This window comes from Microtus ochrogaster, linkage group LG4 (assembly GCF_000317375.1).
Source record: "Microtus ochrogaster isolate Prairie Vole_2 linkage group LG4, MicOch1.0, whole genome shotgun sequence".
In the NCBI taxonomy this organism is placed as follows: domain Eukaryota; kingdom Metazoa; phylum Chordata; class Mammalia; order Rodentia; family Cricetidae; genus Microtus; species Microtus ochrogaster.
Window position 1 is genome coordinate 56,676,728 of NC_022030.1, and position 12,531 is coordinate 56,689,258.

General features: G+C 52.1%; 1 protein-coding gene across 2 annotated transcripts in view; it reads right to left on the reverse strand.

Moving 5' to 3' along the window:
• Positions 1-444: 444 nt before the first annotated feature.
• Positions 445-12,531, reverse strand: part of Pnkd (PNKD, MBL domain containing) — a 68,942-nt gene continuing 56,855 nt past the window's right edge. For both annotated transcript variants that reach the window (XM_005361642.3, XM_005361643.1), the window contains 8 exons: positions 6,764-6,879; positions 6,555-6,667; positions 5,494-5,552; positions 4,919-5,011; positions 4,431-4,594; positions 3,750-3,836; positions 2,439-2,554; positions 445-2,263 (listed from right to left, as the gene is read on the reverse strand). In XM_005361642.3, coding sequence (XP_005361699.1) covers positions 2,090-2,263; positions 2,439-2,554; positions 3,750-3,836; positions 4,431-4,594; positions 4,919-5,011; positions 5,494-5,552; positions 6,555-6,667; positions 6,764-6,879 — 922 coding nt within the window. In that variant the 3' untranslated portion in view covers positions 445-2,089. The remainder of the gene's footprint in view (positions 2,264-2,438; positions 2,555-3,749; positions 3,837-4,430; positions 4,595-4,918; positions 5,012-5,493; positions 5,553-6,554; positions 6,668-6,763; positions 6,880-12,531) is intronic.

The following is a 12,531-nucleotide window of genomic DNA, read 5'->3' on the forward strand; positions in this document are numbered from 1 at the left end:
AGGGGGAAAAGCCTTCTGGGTGTGGTGGTGCACACCTTTAATCCCAGTACTCAGGAGGTAAAGGCAGGTGGATCTCTGAGTTTGAGGTCAGCCCGGTCTATAGAGCCAGTTCCAGGACAGCCAGGACTACATGGATCCTATCTCGAAAAACCAAATAAAGAGAGACAGGCTGGAGGCAAGGTTGTGCTCCTGAAGTGCTAGCAGTAGAGAGACAGGCTGGAGGCAAGGTTGTGCTCCTGAAGTGCTAGCAGTGTCCTGAGTGTCTCAAGCTGAGGGAAAGACAAGGGTTCCCACACATGGGCTGTTCTGATGCTCCTGGGGATTGAGCCCAGGGCGCAGTACCTGATAGGCTGCCCAAAGCTCTCCCCATGTAGTGACCCTCAGTGACCCCCCAGACAACAGTGAGCAGGCTCTCTGCTGCAGCAGCACAGATAAACCATTGAGTTAAATCATTCATTCAACATTTATTGAGCGCCTACTGTGTGCCAGGCACCGTGCTAGGCGCAGAATACAGAGATGCATAAGATACAGTCCATGCCCTTAAGGGTTCACAGTCTAGAAGGGGGCAAACATGTAAACAAAGTATGGTGTGATGGGTGCCACGAGAAGCATTTACAGGTGCAGAGGTAGCCTGGAAGATGGGTGAGGGACGCCTTCCTGGGGGAGGGGCCTGGGAGAGGCTAATACAGGCAGAGGAGGCAGGAGGAGCGGGAAGGCATTCGGGCTGAAGAAACAGCGTGAGCGAAGGCACAAAGGCGTGGAACTGCGTGTCTTGGGGGAGGGGAAGGCTAACTAGTCTGGTGATATTGCTAGAGTGGGTTCCAAAGGCAGGGGCTGGAGAGGGCAGCCAAGGCCAGATGACAGGAGAACTGAGGGCAGGGGCATCTGGGAGGAACAGCAGAGGGCACTGCGCATCCCAAGGGGAGGCTCCTAGCTAACCCGAGTCTGCCTGCTAAAGGACCACAGCGGTCCTTGACCTGAGACCAGAGGACAAGCAGAGTGGGAGGAGGGATGAGCAGTGGGGCAGCCTTGAGCCTGGCTCCTGGAAGCTGGTACTCAACTGAGCTCCCTGCTCCCAGACCTGGGCTTTCTGTACACTGCCAGAGTGGGGCCTGGGATCCGAGGGAAATCAGGTGGAGATGGAAGGTCTTTTTTCTTCTTTTTTTGAAAACTGCAAGGAGCCAGATGAGTACCAGGACTGAAAGAACCAGCCTTTAATGACGTCAACAAGAAAAGAGGTGAGGATAAAGCAAAAGACGTTAAGGAAGACAGAAGCAGGCAGGAATTCCTAAGAACAAGGGCCCCAAGGGGAAAGCAGGATCTCTCAGGCAGACCACAGCTCACTCTTCCCTGGGAAGGCAGGCCCTTGTGACCTGGGGCAGGAGCAGAGGCCAGTGGCAGATCCAGGACAGATGAGTGGCGTGTGGCTCTGTATCCCAGCGTCTTGTGTCTCCTTGGCCTGAGGCAGAAGATTCCTTGGCAATCAGGAAACTTTCCCTCTGGCCTTCAGGGATTGGCCAGAGCCAGGCTTCCGGCCCTGTGTGTTCTTAGGAACATCTCGGCCTGGCAATGTCTTAGCAGGGTAAGGTAGGGCTTAGAGTCTCCGGCTGCCCCTGTTGGTAACCACTCTCCCAGGCACCACACCTCACAACACTGTTTTTGGGGTGAGCTTCTCTGACAGCCCTGGAGGGGGAGGAGTGGAGGATAGACTAACCTGGCCAGAGCTCCGCTCTCCTGGGTTCTAGGGCTCCAGTGGGGGTGTGGCCTCTGGAAGGGGAGCCGACAGCGGCCTTTCAGGATCTGGCTATTGGTCTATGAGTGGGGGAAGGGAGGCAGACCCTCCAAGGCAGCAAAGTCTAGGGATGTCCCAGGTGCTGCCTTCCTAAACACCCAGCCGCACTGGCCTGCTGCTGCCTCCTCCTCTAGGTCCCTGCTGGCTGTGCCCTCCCGAAACAGTCTGGAGGAAAATGGTGCTGCCTAGGGCACCAGTGGCGGTGGTGGCGTTAGTGATGAAGAGGATGGCGAGGTGTGGGTGATGGGTGGCTTCCCCTCTGTGGGGACAGCCGGGACCGGGGGTGGGCTGGGGGTATCACTTGCTCTTGTGCATGTCCTTCAGCCGGCGCAGCTCCTCCAGGAGCTGGGCCCGGGAGCAGCCATCGTCACTGGTGGGGCCTGGCCCCGGTCCCAGAGCTTCCTGTAATGCCAGGCAATGGGTTCTCAGGAATGGGTTGTAGGTGCGCTCCTCTCCCAGGGTGGATGGGCACTGCAGAGCAAGAGGCACAGGGGTAAGTGGAGAGAGCCTGGGGAAAGGACACTACCCTCCCAGGGTAGAGGCCAGAGCTCTGGAAAGCACTCGCGGGCCCAGGCAGGGCAGCGACAGCCTTGGCTGGACAGCGGCCAAGTTCCCCATCCCACCCCATCCCGTTCCCGGGCCTCACCGTGCTCTTGCGTTCCATCCGCTGCCTCTGCACCCATTGCATCTTCCTCTCCCGGGCCAGGTTCTCGGGCTCCACCACACCTGCGAAGCCCAGGTTCTCTTCCGCATATTCGTGTCCTAGCAAGGCGGGGGGGGGGGGGGGGCAGGGTGAGATCATAAGTCGGTCCTACTCCAAGGCCCCAGGCCCACAGCTGCCCACCCAGCAGAGGGGAGGGCGAGGGCTCTTGGAAAATCCCAAAACCAAAGTTGCTTTTCCAACCAAGGGCACTGTTGGGGGGCGGGGGCGGAGAAAGAAAAGGCAGAGGCAGTTTGGGCAGCGGTTTGGACTCATGGGGAAAATCGCTAACTTTGGAGCTGAGAGGCCACAGCTGGCCTCTTACCTCGCTCTGCAGACTTCGCTGATGACCTCCCTAAGCCACGGTTTTCTAATTTGGCAAGTGGAGAAGAGATAACATGCCAGGCAAAGATAGAGAGAAAAAGATAAAAAGTCTGATGGGTAAGGAGGGGGAGAATTGGGAAGAGTTGGGGTGTGTGTGTGTGTGTGTGTGTGTGTGTGTGTGTGAGAGAGAGAGAGAGAGAGAGAGAGAGAGAGAGAGAGAGAGAAGCCCAGGTATCACTGTGGTTTGCCCAGTGCATACAACAGAGCCCGACAGTGCATCCAGTATCCATTACACAAATGAGCACCGAAAGGGCTCACCTGGACCACATTTACTGTTCTCTCAGTTAAGCTAAGGCTACTTTCTGTTTGGACTGTGACCATAATTATCTGAACGATTGGGTATCTCTCCAGGACTCTGAGTCTTTAGGGCTCCCAAAGAGGTCAAGGGCTGATGGGGGAGGGGCAGCATCATGAAAGGCAGAGATATCTGTCAGGGATTTCCCCTGGAGCTGCCCTCTCCAGACCCAGCCCAAAAAAGCCCACCAAGGGCCAGCTCCTCCCCCTGAGATGCTCAAGACCACACCTACAGGATATTTAAGGCTTGCCATGTGGTTCTCCCTAGTGGTCTCTCCTCTTCCCCTAGGACCACCTGGGAATGCTTGGCTCAGATTAAAACCTGAACTTTAATTTGGTCTTATCTGATTTATTGCATCGGCAGAGAGGATTAATATCGGGGTACAAAATTTTTCAATATCATATAGCCAGTATTAACTCCAGGAAGGAGGGCAGTGTCTGTCCCACCCCCGGAGGACTGGCTGTGCTGCCTCTGGGCCCATGAAATTAGCTTGCTGGTCTCTAAGAAAGCGAGGGGCTGGGAGGGCCCTGGTACCAGGCAAAGCTTGGGGCTGGAAGAAGGGAGAAGGGGCACCTCACCAGGCCACAGCAGGGTGTCATCCCCCAGGTCTAACACAGTGTCCAGCGAGCTCAGCATGGTCTCTGCTGTGCCTTCGAAAGTCCGTCCTGCGTGGGGTCAAATGTGAAAGGCTGACACGGTGTGGTCTGAGGTACAGAGGGGTGGGGTGGGACCTCAGCCTCTGGTCCTTCAGCTGAGTCCTGCCCAGCCATCCCCAGGCATCTACCCCCTCCTTACGGGAGAGCTGGTGTGAAGCCCCACACACATGTGGAGGACAAGGCTGCTGAGTCTTCATGCTGGCCTCCTGGGGTCCAGGCTCAGTGGGTAGAAACGATCCTCCCACGAAGCCCTCGGGGACTCTGCAGTCTAGGACTTGGGGTCCTCACCCACCCACAGTGCTTCCTTCCTATTTAAGTATCCTCAACTTTCCATGGCTTCTTCTTCCTGGTCACTATCTTGGGGAAACAGGTCCCACCCAGTGGAAATCAGTGCTCTATGGTGTTTACTTAAAGGGTCAGGTCTTCGTCATAGGCCTAGCCCCTGTGAGGATCTTGAGAACATAAACAATCAGGCAACGTGAGTGGCGGTGACCGCAACTGGGATGCTGGGAGCCAGCATCTCTAAATGGGACATGGGACAGTGGCTGCTCTGGCGGGCCTCTCCCTCTTCCTCCCCCTCCCCTCTCTTTGACAGAAACTCACCACAGCCAGAGAGGAAGAGCAGGTCCCCTGAGAAGAGGCAGGAAGGACCTTTGTAGGGCTCCCCATCCAGCAGGTAGACCAGGTGGCCTTGAGTGTGGCCAGGGGTGGCCAGGGCCCGGATCTGAAGCCGTCCCACACTGACCACATCTTGATGACACAGGGGGCTAGGGCACAAAACAATAAGGAAGAGAGGGAATTCAAGCTACGTCATGCTGATCATGGCTACCATGCCAGACTCAAGGGCAGGGTGCCTTACAGGAGGGTGGGTTCTACGGTAGGGGTGAAGGCACGGGTGCCCAGGGCCTCAGCGCAAAGCCTTTCTCTTCTGATTATGGGTGGATCATCTTGGGGCAAACAGGGCCAGTCTTTTTGCATGGATTCCACTTAGCTGTCTAAGAGCTAGGCAGAGTGTCACCAGCTGCTGACACCCTGGCAGACTGAAGGCAGGAGGTAGGAGATGCTCACCCACGTCTGGGTCAGGCACTTACTGGGTGAGGTAGGGGATACCGTCCTGAGGGCTCCCGTACACGCGACAGTCCCTGTGCCTCCGGCTGAGGTCGCGGTTCCCTCCACTGTGGTCCCTGCAGGATGGCAGAGATGAACACAGACAGGGGACTCCCCCTCCCCTAAGGTACCCCCTGGCTCCTGTTCAAGCCATTCCCTGCTTAAGTCACCCCAACTTGCCATGCTCCCATGACAGTCCCCTCTGATCTCCCTGGACTCTCCTGCTCAGCTCCAGCGGCCGTCCTCACTCTCCCCAGTGGATCTGACCACACCCACCTAACATTCCAGCCTCTGTGCCCTGTGCCAGAGAACTAACAGCTGTTCATTCTCTGGGCACCTGTTGCATGCCCACGAATGGAACACAGCAGTTCCTGCCCTCCTCTGAGGCTCCAAGCTGCTGAGTGCCAAGATAAGGGATCCAGTCCCTTCCTCTCTACCTCTGCTGGTGCCTGGGTGACTTCATGAGAAAGTGGGTCCTACCCATCCCTGAGCCCAGCTCCTCAAGCCCAACCCGTGAAAATAAAACTGCCGGCAGCCACCGGCATCCCCAGCCCCTTACCAGTGCTTGTGGGTGCAGAGGATGGCAACCAAGTTAACTCTTTCCTTTTCAATGGTAGCCTGGAGGAGAGAAGAGGTACTGAGGGTGGCAGGGGATGTAGAGGGAGGCACACTGAAAGTTTAGTTGGGGGTGGGTGGGAAAGACAGCTGGAGAGATGAAGGAAAGGCAGGAGACAGGCTAGAGAATGCTAAGCTGGCAAAGGGGACAGGGAAGAGCAGAGACCCAGTGTGGGGTGCAGCAGAGAGGGAAAGGGGGCATCCGGAATTGACACTGATACACTCACATTGAAAAGTAACACTAGACCCTGGGTTCTATTCCCAAGACCACACAACACGCACACACAGAGAGGTAAGGAGGGAGGCGGGGAGAGATAGAATATGAACATGAAGGGAAAGGCAGAGAGGGTCAGATACTGACAGAGGTCAAAGAAGAAAGAGGATCTGGGGCTGGTGAGATAAGTCAGTAGGGAAATTCCAACACCAGAACCTTCAATAAAGGTGGAAAGAAATAACCACAGGGTGTCCTCTGACCTCCACATGCATGTCATGGCACACACACGTGCACACACACACACACGTACCACCATGCACACATAATGCTATACCAGGCATGGTGATTCATGTCTTTAATCCTAGCACTGGGGAGGAGGAAAGGGGCAGATCTCTGAGGTCAAGGCCAGCCTGGTCAACATGTCAGTTCCAGACTAGCTAAAGCTACATGGTGAGATCCTGTCTGGGGGGGAGGAGTAAAGAGAAGAAAAGAAAGGAGGAAAAAAAATAAAACAAACAACTCCCCAAGCACCCAAACAATAAATAAATAGATGAATAAAAATGGAAATAAAAAGAATATCCACCAGGGGAACAAAGAGGGTAAGGGGCAGACCAGAAACTGCCAGGATTCACAGTCCCAGGCCAGAACCCTCACTCTCTGGCTCTATGCGGAAGGGGGTGTTCTTGTGTGAGGATGCCCACCCATATGCAGGAGCAGATCCCATAGTCAGGCTCTGTCTGGCAAGAGCGGCTGGCAGTCCCCACCATGACTCCCAGCACTCTGCCCCTCACCTGCACAGCCCTCGGGTCTGACGGGTCCACGGCCACAGCCAGCCCGGCCTGGGTGTCGATGATGAGGTAGCTGTAGTTGTCGGAGAGGACGGGGATGGGAAGCACCTTCACTCCTGGGGAAGGTAGACAGAGAAGCCGGGGTCGGGTAAGCCAGGGAGGTGAGCTTGGGGAGCAGGGTGGGGTGCTGGCCAGGGGCGGCTAGAGCTTACCATTGAAGAGGCGGGGCTGAGTTTTGGAATGGCCTTTGGGGTAGCGATTCCGAGCCCTCCGAAGCTGCTGTCGGTAGAAGAGGTACCCGAGCCAGGTTCTGGTGTACAGGCTGTACCTGCAGGGCAGACGGTGTGGGGTCAGATCAGCCTCTCCCACGACTGCAGGCCCCACATAGCCAGCATCTCTGCCACCTCAGCTGCCCTTAGTCAAGCTCTTTGCCGTCACCATTTTCTGTTTGTTTGTTTTGTTCTTTTTTAGTCTCATGGAGCCCAGGCTCACTCTGTGGTCAAGGATGACCAGGTACTCATCCTCCTGACTCTGCCTCTACCCCTCAAAGGCTGGGGGGTCTGGTTCCTGTGGAGCTGGGGATGGAACGCATGGCTTCACGCTCACTTAAGCAAACCCTACCGACTGAGTTACATCTCCAACCCTGGAAACGGGGCCACTTCAGGAGCTGCTGCTGCTGGCCAAGAGACCAACTGTGAGAGGCACACGGGTAGATGAAGGAACAGAATAAGGCCCAGGGTGGCAGACAGCAGGGTTTGCTCAAGGAAGTACAGAGTTATATGGCTTCTTGGCAGATAGAGGGGCAGGCAGGGGTGAGGCTGGAAGGGCTTGACCACCCATCCCAAACTCACTGCCATCACAGCTGTAAGTAGCTCAGGAAATTCGACCAGGAGACCGGAGTTCTCCAAACAAATGTGAGACCCGTGAGGTCGCCTAGGGCCCAGTTCAGAAGGGCCTCTTGTGCTCAGTGCTCTGAGGTTACTACCTTGAGCTGACCTTCGAAAGTATTTTCTAAAAAAATTTTATGAGACAGGTCTTGTTATATAATCAGCTTATATCCGGAAGGGGGATCCCTGTCTCAAATCTTAAAAATATAGATAAATAAATAAATGAATAAATAAAGGGCTGGAGATATCACTTAGTGGCAGGTCACTCACCTAGCATGCACAAGTACTGTGTTCAATCCTCAGTACCCCAAACAAACAAGACTGATGTGGTACAATATAAACAAACAAGATTGATGCAGTACAATATAAAAATGAATGGAAAAATCCTTGCTAGTTATTTAAATGTTCATTTCCTTTCTTTTTATTCTCTTTGGTGAGACAGGCCTTGCTAGCCTGGCCAGAATTCCGTAAGTAGACCATCACTATGCAGTCTTGAACTAACTGGCAGTGGCCCTCTGACATCTGCCTCCCAAATGTTGGGATCATAGCCATAGCGTCACCATGTTGGCTTTATTTAGAAAGACATTAAATAGGAAATTGAAAACACTACAAGTCAAAAGAATGATGGAATAATGGAAACACTTCATAGTTTATTGCTTTTTCCCCTCCCCCCGCTTTCTGTCTCTCTCCTCAGAATCTGGCTATATAGCTCAATGTGGCTTCAAACTTAAGATCCTCTTGCCTTTGCCTCATTAGTGCTGGGATTGTAAGCACACAATCAAGCCAGGCTTATTACTTCTGTACCTCAAATAATACATTTTTTCTATTGTTTGAACAAGGAGTTTTGTTTTAATTAATTAATTATCTTTTTATTTATGTATTATTGTTTGTTTAAGGCAGGTTCTTTTTTTTTTTTAAATAGATTTTACTTATTTTTTATTTACTTATTTTTTTAATTATTTATTATTTATACAGTGTTCTGTCTGCATGCCAGAAGAGGGAACCAGATCAAACTACAGATGGTTGTGAGCCACCATATGGTTGCTGGGAATTGAACTCAGGACCTCTGGAAGAGCAGCCAGGGCTCTTAACCTCTGAGCCATCTCCCCAGCCCCTAAGGCAGGTTCTTGTAGCCGGGTGGTGGTGGCACACGCCTTTAATCCCAGCACTTGGGAGGCAGAGGCAGATGGATCTCTGTGAGTTCGAGGCCAACCTGGTTTACAAGAGCTAGTTCCAGGACAGGTTTCAAGCTACAGAGAAACCCTGTCTTGAAAAACCAAAAAAAAGAAAAAGAAAGAAAGAAAGACAGGTTCTTGTGTAGCCCAGGCTATCCTCAAACTTGTAATGTTGCCAGTAATGATCCTGAACTCATGATTCCCCTGCCTACATCTCCCAAGTGCTAGGATCACAGGTCTGTACCAACCACCTTGTACCTGAAGTTGGCATTACACTAGGCAGTACAAATTATGTATCTACCCTTCAGTATGGGAAGGAGCTGGCTTGGGCCCTGGCTGTGCAGGAAAACAGGCTGGGGTAGGCACACGGTGAGGAGGCAGTCAGTGCTTGGGGAATCTATCAAGCCAGTCAGAGTATAGAAGGCGCTCTAAGCTTGACCCTAAATCTCTCAGTGTGTATGAAGAAGGATAGCCCCTTAGAGAAATACTGGCTGCTTTATCTGCAACCAGTTTGGACAAACCAAGTTGACCCTGGACAGTTTGGCTATATAAAGGCTCAGCTGCGGCCTAACCAGCTCTGCACCCTTCACCTGCCCTGGCAACTCTGGCATGCTAAGAGAGGTTCTGCATTCTGCGTTGGGTGCCTAGCTTTATACGTCCTTTGCTTTTGGTTTCATTTACAACTCAGCTTTAGTCCTTTAGACTTTCATGTTTTCGGCCATGCTGACTGACCCCTGGCTACTGGCCAAGTGCTGGGTACACTGCACATGACCGCCATCACTCCCTGACGCTGACCTTCTAGAAGGGATACAGTGATGAAGTAAGGAAGGTGAGCAGTTGAAAGCAGAGGAAAGACAGAACACGACAGGGCTGCTGTTTCAGATACAGACCTGGCCAATGAGATGGCTTTGCCAGGAAGGACCTTGAGGCCAAGCCTGACTACTGAGCTCAACCCTCAGGAGCCCCAACAGGGAAAGCAGGAAACTGACTTCTGCAAGTTGTCCTCCGAGCTCTACCCAGGAACCATAGCACAAGTGCACACACAGAGAAGAAACAAAAATGCCACAGATACAGTAGACCAGGAAAACAGGCCTCCCGGGTGACGCATTCATAGCGGTGGGCCAAGTAGGAGCGTGAAGGGAGTAGACTTGAAACTGAGCTCCCCTCAACTCAGGGCTAATTATTTGTGTGTTCTGTTGTAATAGCAATGAACTGGTGCAAGAGAGACATCCAGTTAGGGGATGTGAGGGGACACTGAATATGACCGAGATAGCCACGGATAGATTGCAGGAATAAGAACTGTAGGTTTCTAAATAGCTGAATAATACATAGACCTTTTCCTGTTGAAAAGGGTGATTGCATAGTTAGATACTTCTACTGGGAAAAGACCCAGGGTCATTGAAAGTGGCTCTTGGTGGCGAAAATACCAGTGTTTCTTTCTTCTTCATGTGCTGGAGATGGAATGCCGCACCTCAGTTCTTCCTCAGGGACTCCCTGGCTTGTGTATATTTTAATATTTGGTGGTAAATATGCTATAAATTTGGAGAAGGAAGGAGAGAGAGAGAAACTTAGATTCAAAGATTCTAAAAGAATCCTGTGGTGGGGGCTAGAGAGATGGTTCAGGGGTTAAGAGCACTGGCTGCTCTTCCAGAGGTCCTGAGTTCAATTCCCAGCAACCACATAGTGGCTCACAACCATCTGTACTGAGATCTGGTGCCCTCTTCTGACCTGCAGGCATACAGGGAAGTAATGTTGTATACATAATAAATAAATAAATAAATAAAAATCCCATGGTTCAGAAATAAGCCCCCCAACTCATATTGTTGGACACATACATTTATTTTACTTTCCTTTTTTTTAAAATCAACAGCATAAAAGTTACTACCTGAAAATGCACATGCAAAAAGGGAAACTAATTTGAAACATAAACAAAAGAATAAACACATAGCTTCAAGATATGTTAAGATTGCAAATCTAATCCAGAAAACACGCAAAGTGTCCCTTTGAGCAGTTCTCTTAGAGAGGACGGGCTACAGCGGAGTGAAGACAGTTGGGAGGAGTAGGTGCCAGATGGGTAACATCTGTACCAGGAGAGAGCAAGGTTAGCTTCCTGCAGGCCTGGCCTCAGTGACTCTAGCAGTGCCTGGCTGCCCACAAGAGGTGAAACAGACTGCCCTCCGGGCATCTTTCCTCCCGCAGGGGTGACCACGGAGGGTGTATCACCCTGAAGGTCATTCAGCAAACACTTTTCCTTTCTTAAACTTGGTAAGGGGCTGAACTCAGGATGAGCCTGTGCCAGCAGCTGAATGCCAAGCCAATGGTTCTGAATGCAAGCTGGTGCACAGCATGGAAAGTAGGGCAGTGGGGGTGGGGGATGTCTGGAAATGGGGGTGCACTGGGTCCGAGCAATCCTACCGACATACCTTCTCTTGGGCAGGCCTCTCCCCTGGGATGTTCTTCCCTCTGCTGCTCTAGACTCTCTCCTTCTCCAAGAATGCCCCCTGACCTCACTCCCCCTCTCACCTCGGTTTCATTCACCATGCAAACCCCACCTGCAGTTTCTAAGGCAGCACAGGGGTGCAGCCTGACACCTGGACGCTGGGCAAATCACCAAGCACAATCGGAGAGAGATTTGCATAGTCTCAAACCATCAGCTTCACAAGACACTAATTAGTCACTGGAGAAACTGGCTCACTGCACTAGAAACCGATGACGAAAGATAATGTCAGGCCCGAGGGCTCAGTCAGCAGCAGGGCTCTTGCCTAGCGCCCATACGCACTTGGGTTCCAGCCCCATCACCCACAGAAGAGAAAACAGATGCTAATTTCAGCAGTAACAATGTATTTTTGACCATGGAGGAAGGCACAACTTCCCTTCTGTGGCCTTCAAGCCCGAAATGCACAACCATAATTTATTCATGAGAAAAACCTCAGACAAACCCAGATGGAGGGACCCACTGTAAAACACCTGGCCAGTACTCAACATCAGAGAGGCCTGAAGGAGGCTGAACAGTACAGGATCCTTAATCAGAGTCAGGACCAGGAAAGGGGCATTAGTGGGACAGCTGACCACCTTTACATCGGTCTGATAGTGTTAATAGTCTCTTACTGAACCGAATTCATTGCTTTTGAGAGCTTTATTGTGGTCATGAAACATTAACATCCAGCAGGCTTGGGCTAGGTATACAGGAATCTGTTTGTGTGTTGTTGTGACCCATCTAGAACTATTTCAAACTGAAACATTAAACAACATAATGAAACACAACCACCCTCTCCTCTACGGAGTGATAGTCTTGCCCAAGCCCTCTCCCGTCATTTCTCCCCTTGTCACTCATGGGAAGGGCAGCACTATGATTCCTCCTGCAGCTTGGCTCCTCCTGTCCTTGGCAGGGGAGATAAAGTTCTCCATTCTTAGTACAGAGGTGCCCTGGCAGAACCACATAAAGGTTAAGTGGCACCAAGTAGGAGAACACATGGGAAGCACCCAGTCAGAGCTGGATGGTGGAGAGGGTATCAAAACTGCCACTTTCTTTCCAAATTCTGCCAGAAGCTGACTCAGCTGCTGGGACAGGTGGCCTTCACCTGGGAGCACCTGAGAAATGTCCTTGCCTTCCTTGTCTAAGGCTAACGTGTGTGTGTGGGGATTTTGTGACACTAACAAAAGGCACAGTCTGGCAGCAGTGCTGGTGCACACCTTTAATCCCAGCAGCAGGCATGGGATTGGGTCGTGGAGGCAAGAGGATCTCTGTGAGTTCAAGGCCAGCCTGGTCAGCAGAGCAAGTTCCAGGTCAGCCAGGACTACAGAAAGAAACCTTGTCTTTAAAAAGCAAAAAGACAGCCGGGCGGTGGTGGCGCACGCCTTTAATCCCAGCACTCGGGAGGCAGAGGCAGGCGGATCTCTGTGAGTTCGAGACCAGCC